This window comes from Mytilus galloprovincialis, chromosome 6 (genome assembly GCF_965363235.1).
Source record: "Mytilus galloprovincialis chromosome 6, xbMytGall1.hap1.1, whole genome shotgun sequence".
Classification (NCBI taxonomy): Eukaryota; Metazoa; Mollusca; class Bivalvia; order Mytilida; family Mytilidae; genus Mytilus; species Mytilus galloprovincialis.
In genome coordinates this window covers 5,566,392-5,585,886 of record NC_134843.1, presented here as the reverse complement: position 1 = coordinate 5,585,886, position 19,495 = coordinate 5,566,392, and the positions used below count along the sequence as shown (strand labels likewise).

The following is a 19,495-nucleotide window of genomic DNA, read 5'->3' as shown; positions in this document are numbered from 1 at the left end:
CAGGATAGTTTAAGAAAGTTATTAAAATTTTAAAAACTTTAAGCACAGAGTGAATGTAATGGTTCCACGCAGAAAAACTAAGTCTATTTAAAAGTAAAATATGGAAAAAATGGATTTATTTATTTACAAATATACTTCTGGATACTATCTTATGATCATAAACAAGCTTCTGTCCAAGTTTGGTACAAACCCAGGATAGTTTAAGAAAGTTATTAAAATTCTAAAAACTTTAACCACAGAGTGAATGTAATGTCTCCCCGAAGAAAAAACTAAGTCCATTTATAAGTAAAATATGGAAAAAATGGAATTTTATTTTTACAAAATTTACTTCTGGATATTATCTGATGATCATTAACAAGCTTATGTCCTTGTTTGGTACAAACCCAGGATAGTTTGAGAAAGTTATTAAAATTCTAAAAACTTTAACCACAGAGTGAATGTTTTGTTTCCCCGCAGAAAAAACTAAGTCCATTTATAGTAAAATACGGAAAAAATGGAATTTTATTTTTACAAAATTTACTTCTGGATACTATCTTATGATCATAAACAAGCTTCTGTCCAAGTTTGGTAAGAATCCAGTATAGTTTGAGAAAGTTATTAAAATTTCAAAAACTTTAACCACAGAGTGAATATTTGTTGACGCCGCCGACGACGCCGACGACGACGGAATGTAGGATCGCTTAGTCTCACTTTTTCGACTAAAGTCGAAGGCTCGACAAAAATTGACCATTGAACCATGAAAATGAAGTAAAGGTGAGATGAACCATGCCAGGCACACATGTACAGCTAACAATTCTTCCATGCAACAAATATAGTTGACCTATTGCTTAAAGTTTAAAAAAAAAAGGACCAAAACACAAAAACTTATCACTGAGCAATGAACTATGAAAATGAGGTCAAGGTCAAATTCAATCTGAGTGACTAACATAAAGATCATAAAATATTTCCATACACGAAATATAGTTGGCTTATTGCATATAGTATTAAATAAAAATTTGTAAGGGTTCCACGGAACCCGGTGTCTCGCCTACTTTTTCTGTTAATCGCAGACTCAACAAAAATGAGGAAAAACATCAATAAAAATTTCCCTCACGATACTGTCTTTTGATTGAAAGAAGCTTCCAAGTTTGGTAAAAAAATCCAGGATAGTTTATGAATCTAATAAATGTTTTATAAACTTTAACTGCAGACTGTATGTAATGTTAACTGGAAGAAAAACTAAGTCCATTTATAAGTAAAATACGGAAAAAGTGAATTTTTTTTTTACAAAATTTACTTCTGAATAATATCTTATGATCAGAAATAAGCTTTTGTCTAAGTTTGGTAGAAATCCAGGATAGTTTAAGAACATTATAATAATTTTAAAAACTTAAACCACAGAGTGAATGTTTTGTTTCTGGCAAAAAAACTAAGTCCATTTATAAGTAAAATACGGAAAAAGTGATTTTTTTTTTTACAAAATTTACTTCTGAATAATATCTTATGATCATAAACAAGCTTCTGTCCAAGTTTGGTACAAATCAAGTATAGTTTATGAAAGTTATTAAAATTTTAAAAACTTTAACCACAGAGTGAATGTAATGTTTCCTCGCAGAAAAACTAAGTCCATTTATAAGTAAAATACGGAAAAGTGGAAATTTATTTTCACAACATTTTCTTCTTGATACTATCTTATGATCATAAACAAGCTTCTGTCCTAGTTTGGTACATATCAAGGATAGTTTATGAAAGTTATTAAAATTTTAAAAACTTTAACCACAGAGTGAATGTAATGTTTCCTCACAGAAAAACTAAGTCCATTTATAAGTAAAATACGGAAAAAATGGAATTTTATTTTTACAAAATTTACTTCTGGATAATTTCTTATGATCATAAACAAGCTTCTGTCCAAGTTTGGTAGAAATTCAGTATAGTTTAAGAAAGTTATTAAAATTTCAAAAACTTTAACCACAGAGTGAATATTTGTGGACGCCGCCGACGACGACGCCGACGCCGACGGAATGTAGGATCGCTTAGTCTCGCTTTTTCGACTAAAGTCGAAGGCTCGACAAAAAGACCAAAACACAAAAACTTAACTTTGACCACTGAACCATGAAAATGAGGTCAAGGTCAGGTGACACATACCAGCTAGACATGTGCACCTTACAATCATTCCATACACCAAATATAAGAGACCTATTGCATACAGTATATGAAAAACAGACAAAAACACAAAAACTAAACTATAACCACTGAACCATGTAAATGAGGTCAAGGTCAGATGACACCTGCCAGATGGTCTTGTACACCTTACAGTCCTTCCATACACTGAATATATAGACCTATTGCTTATAGTATCTGAGATATGGACTTGACCACTAAAACTTAACCTTGTTCACTGATCCATGAAATGAGGTCAAGGTCAAGCGAAAACTGTATAACGGGCATGAGGACCTTGCAAGGTATGCACATATCAAATATAGTTATCCTATTACTTTTAAAGAGAGAATTTCACATTACAAAAAATCTTTTTTTTTTCAAGTAGTCACTGAACCATGAAAATGAGGTCAAGGACATTGGACATGTGACTGTTGGAAACTTGGTAACATGAGGCATCTATATACATAGTATGAAGCATCCAGGTCTTACACCTTCTAATATATAAAACTTTTAAGAAGTTTGCTAACGCCGCCACCACCACCTGGACAACATCCCTATGTCGAGCTTTCTGCAACAAAAGTTGCAGGCACGATAATAAGATTGTGTAGCAGTTTCATTATATTTGGTTGAGACAAACTAAGTTAGAGAAAGAAAACTAATCTTATTCCAACTGGTTTAGTGACTTTAGAGGAGATTTTCAATAACAAGTGCCATACTACAGGCCAGGTCAGCTTACTAATATGATTATCTAAAAGTTTCAAGATGTTAATGCAGGGCGCAGCTTTATACGACCGCAGAGGTTGAACCCTGAACAGTTGGGGCAAGTATGGACACAACATTCAAGCTGGATTCAGCTCTAAATTTGGATTGTGATTAAATAGTTGACACAGCATAGGTTTCTGACACAGAATGAATATGGTCTAATGAGACTTAAAATATTTTTTTTGCCTTTGAGCAATTCACTATGCTGTTGAATATTAATCCTCTCAAAAAAATGTTTGAAGAAATTTTCTTTTTATTTATGAAATCTGAAATGAGAAAAATTTAACCCCCCCCCCCTCCCCCTTTCCCTTTTTTCAAAACTGATCTCAATTCAAATTTCTAATGGAGTTTGCAACAATAACTACTCATTTAAATACATCATAAAATATTAAAATGTAAAATAAAGCGCTTGTTATCACTGTATGGTAAAGATTGTTTTAATTTATCAGTTGATAGTAAAAGTGAATATACATTGTATATTGTATAAACCAATGATTTAAGTTGATTCAACTACTATTCTGGACAAAGAAAGATAACTCCAATTATTGTGAAATTAGATATTTCTTGCTATTGCGCAATACTGTGCAATTGAAAATATTTGCTATTGCACAATACTGTGCAATTGAAAATTTCTTGCTATTGCACAATACTGTGCAATTGAAGATTTCTTGCTATTGCTGAATACTGTGCAATTGAAAATTTCTTGCTATTGCACAATACTTAATATAATAATTTTGGATCCTGATTTGAACCAACTTGAAAACTGGGCCCATAATCAAAAATCTAAGTACATGTTTGGATTCAGCATATCAAAAAAGCCCAAGAATTCAATTTTTGTTAAAATCAAACTTAGTTTAATTTTGGACCCTTTGGACTTCAATGTAGACCAATTTGAAAACAGGACCAAAAATTATGAATCCACATACACAGTTAGATTTGGCATATCAAAGAACCCCAATTATTCAATTTTTGATGAAATCAAACAAAGTTTAATTTTGGACCCCGATTTAGACCAACTTGAAAACTGGGCCAATAATAAAAAATCTTAGTACATTTTTAGATTCAGCATATCAAAGAACCCCAAGGATTCAATTTTTGTTAAAATCAAACTAAGTTTAATTTTGGACACTTTGAACCCTAATGTAGACCAATTTGAAAACGGGACCAAAAATTAAGAATCTACATACACAGTTAGATTCGGCATATCAAAGAATCCCGATTATTCAATTTTTGATAAAATCAAACAAAGTTCAATTTTGGACCCTTTGGGCCCCTTATTCCTGAACTGTTGGGACCAAAACTCCCAAAATCAAACCAAACCTTCCTTTTATGGTCATAAACCTTGTGTTTAAATTTCATAGATTTCTATTTACTTATACTAAAGTTATGGTGCAAAAAACCAAGAATAATGCTTATTTGGGCCCCTTTTTGGCCCCTAATTCCTACACTGTTGGGACCTCAACTCCCAAAATCAATCCCAACCTTCCTTTTGTGGTCATAAACCTTGTGTTTAAATTTCATTGATTTCTATTTACTTATACTAAAGTTATTGTGCGAAAACCAAGAATAATGCTTATTTGGGCCCTTTTTTGGCCCCTAATTCCTAAACTGTTGGAACCAAAACTCCCAAAATCAATCCCAACCTTCCTTTTGTGTTCATAAACCTTGTGTCAAAATTTCATAGATTTCTATTTTCTTAAACTAGAGTTATAGTGCGAAAACCAAGAAAATGCTTATTTGGGCCCTTTTTGGCCCCTAATTCCTAAAATGTTGGGACCAAAACTCCCAAAATCAATCCCAACCTTCCTTTTGTGGTCATAAACCTTGTTTTAAATTTCATAGATTTCTATTCACTTTTACTAACGTTAGAGTGTGAAAACTAAAAGTATTCGGACGAGGACGACGCGAACATCATACCAATATACGACCAAAATTTTTAAAATTTTTGCGGTCGTATAAAAACTGGGAATGTTGAGGTGGGGAAATTTACTGATCTATTTTCATGATGCTTTGTTTTATCTAGTTCCTGTGGAATAGATTTATATGATTTTTTTTGATGTTTCATGTTTGGAAAATTCAATATAAAAGTTAAGGTAAAATAAGTAGGAAAAAACCTTAACAAACACAAACTTATTGTGCAGAATGCAGTTTAATTGCCTGGTTGTTTTTGGTGTAATCCCTTTTGCAAGACCACCATGACCAAATATATCTATAATGCTTCTAAAGATGACACAAAAGATGACACTGAAGCTTAAGTATAATCCACACATATGTACACACCTGTAATGATTGATGAAATCTGTGTAATGAGTGCTGTTGCTGAAGTTCTGATTCTTTCATTGGATCACGATTCCCTACATTATTCTGAAAAATAAACGATCAAGAAGGTTAACCAAATTTTTTTTTAGAATTTACAGCTGATTACATTGAGTGTGTAGGTAAAAGTAATATATTTGGTTAGCTTGCCTGCTAGCTGAACCTAGAAGTTATTATTAAGTAAGGTATGCTATCCTCCTTTCGAAGTAGCCTGGTTGAACAGAGGGTAGATTTGTTATCTGTTGTACTAGTCTACTCTTAAAGGAGGGCAGTTAACCTAACCTAATAATGACTTAGCAAGCAAGCTAACCAAAGATATTACCTAAACATACACACTCGATTGAATTAGCTGTAATGGATAAACAAGTGAAACTCTTAGAAAAGCTGAATTCAATACACTATGTTTGTCATCAGTTTACTAGTATATAGAGATATATGATATGTTTCTATAGCAGTTACTCAATAAATAGAACAACATGCCAAGAAAATTTTGGTATAAATTTAACATAGACAATCAAAGATCTACCTATAAATTTGCAAGTGTGTGGAAAAGCATTTAATTTTTTGAAGGCTTCTCAACTAATTGAAAGGGAGATAAAGATGATAAATATTATTTTCATACTTCAGGAAAAACATACATTTAGTTTATTCAGTAAATCATTTATCTGTAAATGTATGTTTTTCCTCAAGCATGATGTTAAAATAATTTGCTAAAATGAATCAATATTTTTTTTCCATCTTGATCGATTGGTTGATTGATTGGTGTTAAATGCCATTTTCAATATTATTTTACTACCCATAGCATTCAGTTTTTATTGATGGAGGGAGCCAAAGAACTACCAACATTTGGTAGGAAAACAAACAATCCTGGTCAATTCAAATTGGAGTTGAGTGCATCTGCCCTATGTGGGATTCAAAATATCCATCTTGAAATATCAAATATGCAGGGTGTATGATGTAACAGGCTGTGTTTACCTGCAACTTTTATTTTAACATCTGTATGTTATCAAACATTTATAATGATCTGACCATTAAAAATATTTTAATTTACAAATAAGATGTTATACTTGTAATTCTTGGCATTCATGTTGTAACTGTTTAAGACTAGTTGAACTGTTATTTCTAGATGTAGACTGTAACGTCTGATTGTAGATCTTTTCTAAATGAAGTGACTGGAACTTGCTGAGATTCTGTAGACCATCACTAGCTCGCCGTACTGGAGAAAATCTCTCTGATGGTAAATGCAATGAATTTATTGGTTCTCTCAATGTACTACATGTAGGAGCTGCAATAAATTGACAAATATTTTAAAGATTTATCAATTTAAAATCAGATTTTATAAGTCAATTATCAATAAATGAAATTTCAAAGTTTTTTTTCTAATCTACATAAAATGTTATAAATTTTACCAAGCACGCTTAAAATTGTTAGTGCATTCCCTCATTAAATCAATGTATCTCCCTTTAACGCTATACCTATGTGCTTTCTTTAAGTGCTAACACCCTTGTTAATATAAAAGTTTAAAGCTTGAAAACTGTGGTAGGTTTTACCAAAATATTACAATATTCAACAACATGTTATTCATTGAAAATTAAAAGAAATTCAAAATTCTGACAAAATGCACACCTTAAGTTTATCTACTAACACCCTCATAAACAGTGTTCTCCCAAGAAATTTTTGAAGGAGCAAAATTCATAGCCCATAACCATTTATGTTATGTAATTTTGAGGCAACGAAATGCTTAAGAAAAACATTATACATTTAAAAGCTTTATGACAGTCTAGGTGTTTTGGTATGTACAATGGTTAAAAATTTAGTAAATTCAAGAGAATATTCTCCGGTTCCTTTGAGGGTTCCAGTGCCAAACAGCTTTATATATAAATAGATTTGAATTGATCAAAAATATATATAAATAGATATGAATTTATCAAAAATGTTAGTATTTTACTTTTTTTTCCCCCTGTAAAACATCTTCCATTCATAAATTTCTCAGTTGTGGTAGCACATGTTTTCGTCATGTTCATTGGTCAAATTAAGTTACAGATATAATTTGATATTTAATTCAGCAACCAATCAGCAAAGCCATGCATAAAAACATTTCATAATTGAATTTAAATCTTTTCACTTAATTGTAGCCCTGAAACACTGAACAAAAGTATTCAAGAAGATATAATTACATTAGATGTATGTTTCATTATAATACGTTATTCTGATTGGCTACACTGCAATCTCGCGTTATTCCTTAAGCAACTTCATTACACAATAAAATTTATCATTCATGACCCTATAAAGTGCATAGGTATATTAAATAAAAACTTGATAAAAACTGTGTTTTCATGATCCTAGCTAAAAAGCGTAATTATAAGTATTGAATGCTTCTTTTTGTAACTTCATAGGGGTGTGAAAGCGTAGACTGTGCACACATTTTTAGAATGAAGCACAGAAAAATGTACTTTGGTCAACGCTTTTACACTCCAATGAAGTTACAAAAAGAAGCATTCAATTCTTAAATACACACTGCATGATTATCTTTCAAGGCAATGAAAGTGTTGTGAGACAACAAAAATAGTTGGAATGCACTGCAGGACTGCATCTTCAAATCAGCATGGGGAGAACACTGATTAATATACAAGTTCTAGCATAAAAACTGTAGGAGGTGTTAGCTGGAAAAATAAAAATTCAGTAAAAACAGCAACACAGCACCATTATAGATATTCAACCAACTTATGTGTGTATTAGTTTTTTAAGCACTCACATTAATAAGCACTCTTACTTACAAGGAGCCCTGCCATTTCTGAGCACTGTAAGAAATATCATAATAATTCAAACATGTCCTTAATTTAAATTTTAGACTGTTTATTCTCTGTAATATTATGTTTATATAAAAAAGTAGGATGTGAATATCTTAAATGTCAGTTCAGAAATGGTGTTATCAAGAATTAGTTTTTATGATGATGTTCACAAATACTTTGAGTTAGAAAATCATATGACATTTTGTAATTCAATCTCTGCTTTTTGGATATCAGTCAAAATATAATTGAATGATTCTGATAAACACAATTTTTTTTTAACACCTTATGCAATACAAGATACTGTCTCATCACCTTTCTATATTTATAATCTACATCTGATCATACACACAAACAGCTGCTTGTCTCTCTATTAAGTGACTACCTCTCCTGGGGTGTGGTGAGGGTGGCGGTTGGGGTGGGGGGTATTATACACAGATATAGACGGTTTATGGTACCACTTAAGACTCACCAGCCTGATCATACATACCAACAGCTGCTTGTCTCTCTATTAAGTGACTTCCTCTCCTGGGGTAGGGTGGGGGTGTATTCTACACAGATATAGAAGGTTTATGGTACCACTTAGACTCACCAGCCTGATCATACATACCAACAGCTGCTTGTCTCTCTATTAAGTGACTACCTCTCCTGGGGTGTGGTGAGGGTGGCGGTTGGGGTGGGGGGTATTATACACAGATATAGACGGTTTTTGGTACCACTTTGACTCACCAGCCGGATCATACATACCAACAGTTGCTTGTCTCTCTATTAAGTGACTTCCCCTCCGACCCGAACGTAACGGTTGCTGTAGAGATAATTTCTTTTGTAATTCCTCAGGTATTTCACTCATAGGGTTAGACATTGCAAGTGTATGTCTCTGCCGGTGACCTCTGTTTTGCAGATATCTACAAAAGATTTTGAAACATATGAAATATCATTTCACTGTTTTGTATCAAAGCACAAATAAATACATGAAATATGTATGTTTTCCTCACAAACTACCATTCCTAAAACCATTTTAGTAAGAAACAAAAATTCAAGATTGTAAGAAGAGATAATGTTAAAACACATATTTAAATTTGTGCTATCCAATATTCTAAGCTTTCTCAGCAGATACAGTATACCGTTAAATTATTATGTGAGGTTTTTATAATTGCAAATAATGCAACTTGGTGAGTATGGCAAAAATAAGAACTCACATTCGGATAACTGATATATAGACCGCTATGCACGTTTTTTTTTTAAATTGCAATAATAAATGCACGCAATATTTTCTGAATAAAACAATTCACCAAATATCAAATCAATATCTTCAAACATGAAGAAAAAATGTCTGGAAAACTGATTAGCCGGACTGACGGATGGAAAGATGGACCGACAGACAGAGTGCAAACCTAAAGTTCCCTTCCACTTTGTCCGTATTAAAAAATATTTATTTTCATTGCTCTTATCTTCCCATCACTATAAAAGTGAATATTGCTACCTCAACATTGGTCACTTCAATTATTTCTGGTTGTATTGCGTTGCTGGGTTGCTGCCTCTTTCCACAGACCTCTAAATTATTAGATTCTAAAAGCTCATTCTGGGAGGGTGTATAATGAATCAAAATCAGAGTTCTAAAAATACATCTGTCACAATGCTATTTTAAAAATGTCTTGTTGTACCAAAACAAAATTTATTTTTACTATAAATTAAAGATGTCTACAACTGATTTTCCTTGACTTCTATACAACATACCTTTGAACTGCTTCAGGATCTGGTTCCTGGTCTGAACCTTCTTCCTCCTCTACTGTTATTGAGCCATGCAGTGGAGGTGTAGGTAGATGTAAACCAGAGGGTGACAATGGCGACTGTAAAACCAATACATTCATATAAGTTACTTCATTAGTGTAATTAACCACAATATCATCAAATCATCGACGGTCTATAGAATTGGAATCATAATTTTATATAACTTATAAAAACAAAATTGTCCATTTTGTAAAATAATAATATTTATTCTTGATTTCTGATAGTTAATAGAATTGTCAATTTTACAATGAATTATAATATTTTTTGGTATCCAATGGTAATGAGAATTGTTATTAAATTCTAAATTTAATTTCAGAATTCATTACATAAATTTCTGTAATTATGCCAATCAGGGTATACATGAATTTCAAACAGGATATTGAAAAAAAAAAAGATTGTCAGGTGAAATATGTAAGTGTTTTGTATTTTATTGAAGAAATCCCATATGTCTGTTGTCATGGACAAATTGTACATCGTCTTAACCTTTGAAAGTCATAAATGACCTGTCAATAGCCAATTGAAATGCTGTTATGTTTTCTTGTAAGGCAATCAAATTTACACAGATTTTGGTATTACTTTTTCGTATCACACTCCATGTAGTGTGGTACGAGAAATATCTATTAATGCAAGAAATAGATAACAAGTCACAACCATAAGAGAAATTAATATGCAGTATAATTAAGCAAAGTTTATTACCCCCACAGTAGCCAGTGTTTCTTGACTTCCCGGACTTCCAGGTAGACTGTTACCATATATCTGACGATTAAATAAATGTATGTTAGCACCACCATCTGAAGCCCTCCGACCACCAAGTCCTGAAATGAAACAAAAAGGAGCATGAAGTAATATATTGTACTTATCTTCATTAAAGGGGAACCCTTCATCTTAACAACAAGAACTAAGTTGATATTTGATAGAGATAACAATTTATCAAGTTAGGGAGACAGATTAATATAAGAGCACTGCTATTGTTTCCTTATCTCAATTATTGAATCTTTAGTATATTTCGTATTTATGTTTTTACCCTTGTAGCTATATATATATATTTATCATATATTTAGTAAATACAGCAGTTTTGAATATTTGATAAATAGCCTGCTGTTTAATCCGTATTGTGCAACTTTGATGCGCACCCTTTATCATACCCTTTATCACACCCCTACCTTTTATCGCACCCTTGATGACACCCCTACTTTTTTTTTTAATGATTTCTATAATAAAATATGTTAACAGTAATTTATCAAGTAACATTTCTACAATAAATATGGTTTCATACTTATATTCATCTATTACTGAACCACCCCTCAAATAGTGAAAGTCAGGAATATTGCAGTTGTTATCAGTCTGTTTCTATGTATGTTGGGGTTTGTTTGTTTTTTTACAGTTAAGTGTTTGGTGTTTTGTTGTTTTCCTCTTAAATTTGATGTGTTAAGAAAATACATGACAGAAACCTACACAAACGAACAGGTGAAAAATGTTAAGGTTAATATACATATAATATATTCAATTATTTTATGTTGAAAATCTTACACTGAATGCTACTTCAAGTAGGTTATATTTTAAAATCCTATGAATTTACACTAATTCTCAATCAATGAAAAATAATATCCATGAAGTATAGTATTCAAGTTAAAAATAAACTCATCATAGATACCAGGACTAAATTTTGTATGTACACCAGACGCGCGTTTCGTCTACAAAAGACTCATCAGTGACGCTCGAATCCAAAAAAGTTAAAAAGGCAAAAATGAAGTACGAAGTTGAAAAAATTTCAGTAAAATCCAATACCTTTGGAGTTATATAACCTTGATCAATGTTTATTTCAACCAATCACTAACCTGTGAATGCCGGTGGCTGTAATAAATGTTGTTCCCCAATGCCTTGATAATTCTGCATTGGTTCATTCTGTACATACGGCAAATTGGTCTGTGGCAAATTGATATGTGGCAAGAAACTAAATGGCATGAGTAGATTGGGTTGAGGCATTGCAATAATGGGCTGATGATTGGCAAGTTTTACTCGTTCATTTTCTGGAACTTCATGTCGTGTATCACCTACGCCTACTGTATGTCGTCTCATTGCTAGATATCTGGCTAATGCTTCAGGTGATGGCTCCTCTGCCTCAGAATCAGAGTTCTGACTGTTACTGTCTTCAGACTAAAATTGTAATATATTTATCTATTAATTTCAATTGTTGATCAACCAGCAAAAAAATGTTTAACAATGCCGCTCCTAGTTAGGAGCCTGTAATTCAGCAGTTGTAGCTGTATAGGGTATTTGTTTTTTTGTTTATTGTTTTGTACATAAATCACGCTGTGAGTTTTCTCAATACAATTGTTTTACATTTGTCATTTTTAGGGCCATTTATATCTTGCTATACAGTATGGGTATTACAGTACGGTGGTACGATGAACTATAGTTGATAGCCTCTATATGTCTCACTTGGAGAGTAGTCTCATTGGCAGTCATACCACATCTCCTCATCTTTATCTTAACTATTGAGGTTATAGATATTCTGCATACACATCAGGTTATCAGAATTTCACACACATGAGTTCTAAATCAAACCAATCCCATCACATCACATAATTATCAAACCAAGGACGAATACATTGAAAAATTTCTTTTCAATAATCAGAATTTTGATACAAAATGCTACAGTTTGAGCAAACCATGTTATCAACATCTGCTTTACCTTCTCATTTCAAAGGAAAATATAATACTGTGTTAATTTATCAATCTTTTTTTTTTCAGAGATAAACATTTAAGAAACAAGAATCTGTCCCCAGTACATAGATGCCCCATTCAAATTATTATTCTCTATCTACAGTACATAGATGCCCCATTCACATTATTATTTTGTATCTACAGTACATAGATGCCCCATTCACATTATTATTTTCTATCTACAGTACATAGATGCCCCATTCGCATTATTATTTTCTAACTACAGTACATAGATGCTCCATTCGCATTATTATTTTCTATCTACAGTACATAGATGCTCCATTCACATTATTATTTTCTATCTACAGTACATAGATGCCCCATTCGCATTATTATTTTCTAACTACAGTACATAGATGCTCCATTCGCATTATTATTTTCTAACTACAGTACATAGATGCTCCATTCACATTATTATTTTCTATCTACAGTACATAGATGCCCCATTGGCATTATTATTTTCTATCTACAGTACATAGATGCCCCATTCACATTATTATTTTCTAACTACAGTACATAGATGCTCCATTCACATTATTATTTTCTATCTACAGTACATAGATGCCCCATTGGCATTATTATTTTCTATCTACAGTACATAGATGCCCCATTCACATTATTATTTTCTATCTACAGTACATAGATGCCCCATTCACATTATTATTTTTTATCTACAGTGGACTGTGAAATTGGGATCAAAACTCTTAATTTGGCATTAAAATTTGAAAGATTATACCATATGTGAAGTTTCAAGTTGATTGGACTTCAACTTCATCAAAAATCACCTTGACAAAAGCTTTAGCCTGAAAAACTTTAACTTGAAGAAGGACAAATGGACGAATGGACAGACGAACGGACGCAAAAAAAATATTGCCCATAAATTCGGCATATAAAATTATCTTAATTTACAATATTTTCGTTGTTGTATAGCAAATTTCAATCATAATGAACTCTTTTAGGAAAGATTCTTAAAAAGCTAAGTAATCTAATAAATTCAACTTAGCATTTGATACAGTATAATCACATTTATCTGGGAAATTACAATTTTTTTGTTTCAGCCTTATCAAATGGCTTTTTGTAGATCTCAAATTGCTGATTATTTATTGCTGCTTACAGTTCTTATCTGTTGGTTATATTCTTGATATAACTGGCAAAAACATAAAATACATCAAAAATAGTTATTTAGAACAGTTAATGGTTGGTCATTTTGGACTTATTGTAGGTTTTGTATTGGTGGAAATTTGGTCATTAACAGTTACAACCTAATTATAATTTTCAGAATAATTGGCTAAAACGGGACAATTCGTCAAAATCATACCTCACTAACACAACTATCTTCTGCCGGTGTATAAAATCGTAGTTGTGCTGGAATGGAGGGAAACGTTGTAGGTTTGGTATCTTTAACATCAGTGGCTGGGAACTCTGGTATCACTAAAATAATTTTAATTACAAACATTCAATTATTTAATCAAGTATAAAGAAACAATATCAAACATTAATTAGGAGATAACTGTGTTGTATTTTAAGCTTGGCATGTGTAAAACGAAGATTTTAGTGTCGCAAATTGAGTTTACCTAGCGACGTGTAGCAGAGCTCAGTTAACGGATATTTGCGACAGTAAAATCAAGTTTTACGCAGGTCAAGCTTAAAATACAATACAGTTATCTCCATTCTAATGCAGCATATCAAAATAATCACCACTTAATAAATATTATGGCTTAAAAATGACATAAATGAAAAAGTCTGTGAAACTGTTGCATTGTCTTTAGCAACTACACAATGTGAACACTAGACATTTTTATACCTTTTGTACGCTTCAAATTGGTTTAACGTTGACAAAAAGAGGATTTTGAGACTCAAAATGTGACGTTCATGTTTATTTTGTAAGATTTCACATACAAATTGAATTTCAAATGGTGGCTTTGGTAGAATGTGGAATTTAACCCTCCAAAATATTTGTCAACGTCCAATGAAAATTACCGTTACAAACATTTCTTGAGGTATAATTATTTGACAAACATTTCTTGGGGTAAATTATTTGACAAACATTTCTTGGGGTAAATTATTTGACAATTCATGTGTTTTGCCTCACATATTGATTTCCATTATTCATATTTAAGCCTAAAAGGAGTAGGTTCAGTAAGCCCCCTTTTTGGCCCCAAAATATAGCAGTTTTACAAAATTGTTAAGATGTAAATTTTTAGTTATTCATTGGAAAGTAAAATGCTTCTGCTACATAAATATGGGCTGTTTTTGACAATACAATGCACATATATCGGGTGCCAGCATCATTAAGTCATGCTAAATTAGTGAAATCTTCACAAATTTAGCATTTTAGTTAAATTTTAGACGGTTTCCATCTTAAATGAAAGTGGCCACATTCGTGTTCATTCTTAATATTGAAATGTAAGTTGTATTTTATGATAATACATAACATATATAAAGGTTGTGGATGAACACAGATGTGGCCACTTTCATTTTTGACAAAAATCATCAGAAAAGTGACATTTTTGGGCATATTTGATATATTTTTCATATTTCAGCTAGAATCGGAGCGTTTGTAATGAGTAAATCAGTTAAAATCTTTCACATAAACTTATTGAATCAACTGAAATAGACACTTAAGTGTTTAAAAAGTGTCTACAATCTTTCGTCAGATGAACTTGAAATTTGAGGCCAAAATCAGGCCCTTACCAGACCTACTCCTTTCTTGTAATTATGCAGTTATACAGAAAATATGTTTATTTTAACAACTTTTTGGTTGCAACAATTTTAGTATCTTCCTAGATTGTTAATTTGGAATTATTAATTATCTGTCAAAATGAAAACCTTCAATTTTTTTCTTGGATATTTTGTTGCTCCTAGATTGTGCCATTTTACAGCCATGAAAACTGTTCTATATAAGGTTCTAAAGTATAATGATACATACCTATACCTGTAGTTATACTAGACCGTCTTTCTGTGGACACCACCGCTAATGGCAGATTTTGTGGAACAATTGTCTTTTGTATTGTCTTTGGATGTTTTTTATATTTGTCTTGTAATAAGTGATATATTGCACTATGGTAATCATAAGCCTGCTCTTTCACAGACTGAAATAAAAGTGTCAAAGAAAACATGAAATGTAACTTTCATAATAATGTAAGCATTTAGTTTTTTCTTTATTTCTTTAATTTTTCCTTTTTTTTTGATAGGCATAGGTTTTATATATACTTTTTATTCTGCTACATATATATGTTTTCATAATCTATTCTCTTAATTAGACAATTAAAAGAAAATTTTTACTCTTTACCAGGTGAAAATACATGAAGTAAGCTAAAATAAACCAAACCCAATTTTTGAATTTCTTCATATATTTTTGTATGATTACATTTATATGTATAGGAGGTATTTTGTTTTAAATATATACATGTACTACTCTCCAGTATGTTCCTTTTTGACGGGGACAAATTTGGTGGTGTTTATACATCGTACAAAGTTAATCAAACATTTAGCAAAGAATTCCACTCAAATCAGTGTTAGGGGGCCTTCTAAAACTTGCAGTATGGTTAGAGTTTTTATGGGGTTTTTTTTATCTGCTTTGAAGCCTCACTTTGACTTTGAAATCAAGACCAGCAATAAAAGTGTTGTTCCTTTGTTTTACTGTATGTTTTTAGCTGTGCATGTACCGATTTTTAGTCATGAATTAATACCCCTATCCTTTCATATTGGCCTACCCTTATTGCTATATGCCTGTTATTGCCGGACATCACTGACATTCCATTATAAATCCAGAGGCGGATTTAGAGGGGGGGGACCAGGGGGCCTGGGCCCCCCCTTTTTGGGAAAAAATTTGGTTGCTTATATAGGGAATCACTGAAGTGTGACTGGAGCGGGCCCCCACTTATGAAAATTTCTGGATCCGCCACTGAAATCTAACGTCACAAGCAAATGTCTGATGATTAAAGCAAGAGGGATTGTTGTATGTCAATAGTTCAAGCAGATTACAAAATAGTTCTATCTAATGCATACTGCAAATTCAGAAAATATTGCGACAAATGCAAATATAAATGTGAATAATGCGTTAGGGTAAATATACCAATAAAAAGAACACGTATTCTGATAATTGATACATTTAACTAAAAGGATATTTTCCTAAAATCACAATATTTTGTCTCACTTTTTAGTCCACTTTTCAAAATTGGAAAGAATAAATGCAAGCAAAATATCTCTATAAACAGTATATAAGAACAAAACAAAGGCCAACTGTGTTCTGAATTGTCAATTTGGTGATACAATTTCTCACAAGTGACAACTTCAAAATATGTCTTGTGTAATGTGTAATTATATAAAATATAAATAGAAACAATTGTAGGTGACAAATATTTATGTCCATACACTGTACTTGGACAGAAACAAATGTGTTTTATTACCTTAAAAATTTGTTCTCTATTTAGATCTATACTTTCCATATGAGCTATGATATGTTCATTAAGATTTTCTAAGTCAGGATCAACATCTGATGGACGATTATTTTCTAATATTAAAGCATCAAAGTCTACATCTTCACCAGCAAGTATCGTCCATTTATGTTTAATAATTTGCTCCATTGTTATTCTTTTGATAGGATCAACTGTTAACATCTGTTTAATTAATTGTTCACATTCTGAAATAATAATCAATAAATTAATTATAATTAAACAAGAACTCAAAATGTCAAAGGTCTGAAATTCCTTTTCATATAACAAATTATCATGGCAATGCACAAGGTAGCTTAGGTCTGCTTAGAAAACAGATTCTACATGAGTTAATAGGAACTTTTAAATTTAAACTAATTTTCAATGCTCTTTGTGTTGCACATTTATTTTGTCTATCTACATGATCTAAGGGTAATTCAAAGTGTTTTGTTTTTTTGTTGTTTTTTTGTTGTTTTTGTTTGTTTTTTTTTTTTGGGGGGGGGGGGGGAGGGGGATGTCTTTAGAATAGGCTTAAATTCATTACACTGTTTTTTAACTTCTCAATAGACATGACATATAAGTATTAAATGTATAGTTCCATTTTGGCTGTCTGTTTTACCATAGTAACCCATGTATCTTTTTGCATATGTTAGTCCTCCCGATACGGTTGTGTCTAATAACAAGGCCTTCCATGCGTTATTGTTGGTTATTGTACACTATTATGTATGTAATAAGTACATTTGTCTGTCTCTACTTATATGTTTGAACTTAATAAATGACAGGTGAAATAAATGACAGGTGTTTATTTCTTACATTAGTATTTTAACATAATATCTATTTGTTTTGGTTCTAGCAGAATTACACGACCTTGAACTAACTGAAGTTTAAAAATCAATATCAGACACCAAAGCCAACCAAAAGCAGAAGGAAACAAGAATGTGTCCACAGTACACGGATGCCCCACTCGCACTATCATTTTCTATGTTTAAAGGACTGTGAAATTGGACTAAATTCTCTAATTTGGCATTAAAATTAGAATGATCTTATCAAAGGGAACATGTATACTAAGTTTCAAGTTGATTGGACTTCAAAACTCTAATTTGGCATTTAAATTAGAAAGATCATATCATAGGGCACATGTATACTAAGTTTCAAGTTGATTGGACTTCAACTTCATCAAAAACTACCTTGACCAAAAACTTTAACCTGAAGCCAAAAACTTTAACCTGAAATTTGCACTATCATTTTCTATGTTCAGTGAACCGTAAAATTGGGGTCAAAACTCTAATTTGGCATTTAAATTAGAAAGATCATATCATAGGGCACATGTATACTAAGTTTCAAGTTGATTGGACTTCAACTTCATCAAAAACTACCTTGACCAAAAACTTTAACCTGAAGCCAAAAACTTTAACCTGAAATTTGCACTATCATTTTCTATGTTCAGTGAACCGTAAAATTGGGGTCAAAACTCTAATTTGGCATTTAAATTAGAAAGATCATATCATAGGGCACATGTATACTAAGTTTCAAGTTGATTGGACTTCAACTTCATCAAAAACTACCTTGACCAAAAACTTTAACCTGAAGCGGGACAGATGGACGAACGAACGGACGAACGAACGAACGAACGAACAGACGAACGGACGCACAGACCAGAAAACATAATGCCCCTCTACTATCGTAGGTGGGGCATAACAAGCCACCAGTGGAACAGAGAGTCTGGCAAACAAGAAATGTTTTGCTATCTGATATTCTGTTTCTTGTGAAGTTTATACCATGATTTTTTTTTGTAAATTAATAAACATGATTTATGTGGATTTGTAATTTCACAATTATATAAAAAAAAATCATTTTGAGTTCTTTGGTTAGAGATTAACTGAATTTAACAGTTCTTTAGTTAGAGATTAGTTGAGTTTTACAGAGTTTACAGTTTATAGATTACTGATTTTGTAAACCATTAAACCATTATCACTACAAACTGATATCTAATAATGATTTGACTGTTAAACTGTATGAGTGATAATGTTTCCAGGATAAAAGTGATGTAAAAAAAATATCTTTCAATCCTTTTACGCAAGCTGTCATGAAAATCAATCAATTTATATGTGCAACACCTTTTGAAAATGCTTCCTTCTTTAACAAAATTTATAACCTTACTAAATTGAACAATAATTCCCAACAGAATGGACAAATATGTTGTATAACTTTTGTGTGATCATCATAGCGGGACAAAAACCACATAATATTTAGCTAACATAATAAATAACATTACAAATAAGACCCTATACTGTGGTATATCAATCTTTACCCACTGTTGCGATATAACTGTTACATTTTCAATTACAGTTTTTATAATATAATTGTTCCTTTTAGTCCTGTAAAATTTCAAATTTATAAAAACTTCAGCATGGAAAATTATTCTATTATATCTGTTCAAAAAACTGCATACCAGGAGACCAAAACTATACAGAGATGTATTAAAATATTATGTAATTTTTAGGAAGCTCAGTAAAATGATAAAACAGCTATATA

At 31.8% G+C, this 19,495-nt stretch overlaps 1 protein-coding gene across 6 annotated transcripts in view; it reads right to left on the bottom strand.

Moving 5' to 3' along the window:
- LOC143078790 (serine/threonine-protein kinase SIK3-like) overlaps positions 1-19,495 on the bottom strand; it is a 71,733-nt gene that overhangs the window by 12,025 nt on the left and 40,213 nt on the right. For 3 of the 6 annotated variants that reach the window (XM_076253766.1, XM_076253761.1, XM_076253765.1), the window contains 10 exons: positions 16,937-17,169; positions 15,454-15,616; positions 13,843-13,955; positions 11,636-11,954; positions 10,494-10,612; positions 9,744-9,856; positions 8,736-8,911; positions 7,995-8,018; positions 6,285-6,502; positions 5,182-5,265 (listed from right to left, as the gene is read on the bottom strand). In XM_076253766.1, coding sequence (XP_076109881.1) covers positions 5,182-5,265; positions 6,285-6,502; positions 7,995-8,018; positions 8,736-8,911; positions 9,744-9,856; positions 10,494-10,612; positions 11,636-11,954; positions 13,843-13,955; positions 15,454-15,616; positions 16,937-17,169 — 1,562 coding nt within the window. The remainder of the gene's footprint in view (positions 1-5,181; positions 5,266-6,284; positions 6,503-7,994; positions 8,019-8,735; positions 8,912-9,743; positions 9,857-10,493; positions 10,613-11,635; positions 11,955-13,842; positions 13,956-15,453; positions 15,617-16,936; positions 17,170-19,495) is intronic. The other 3 variants (XM_076253762.1, XM_076253763.1, XM_076253764.1) reach the window with 3 other exon arrangements.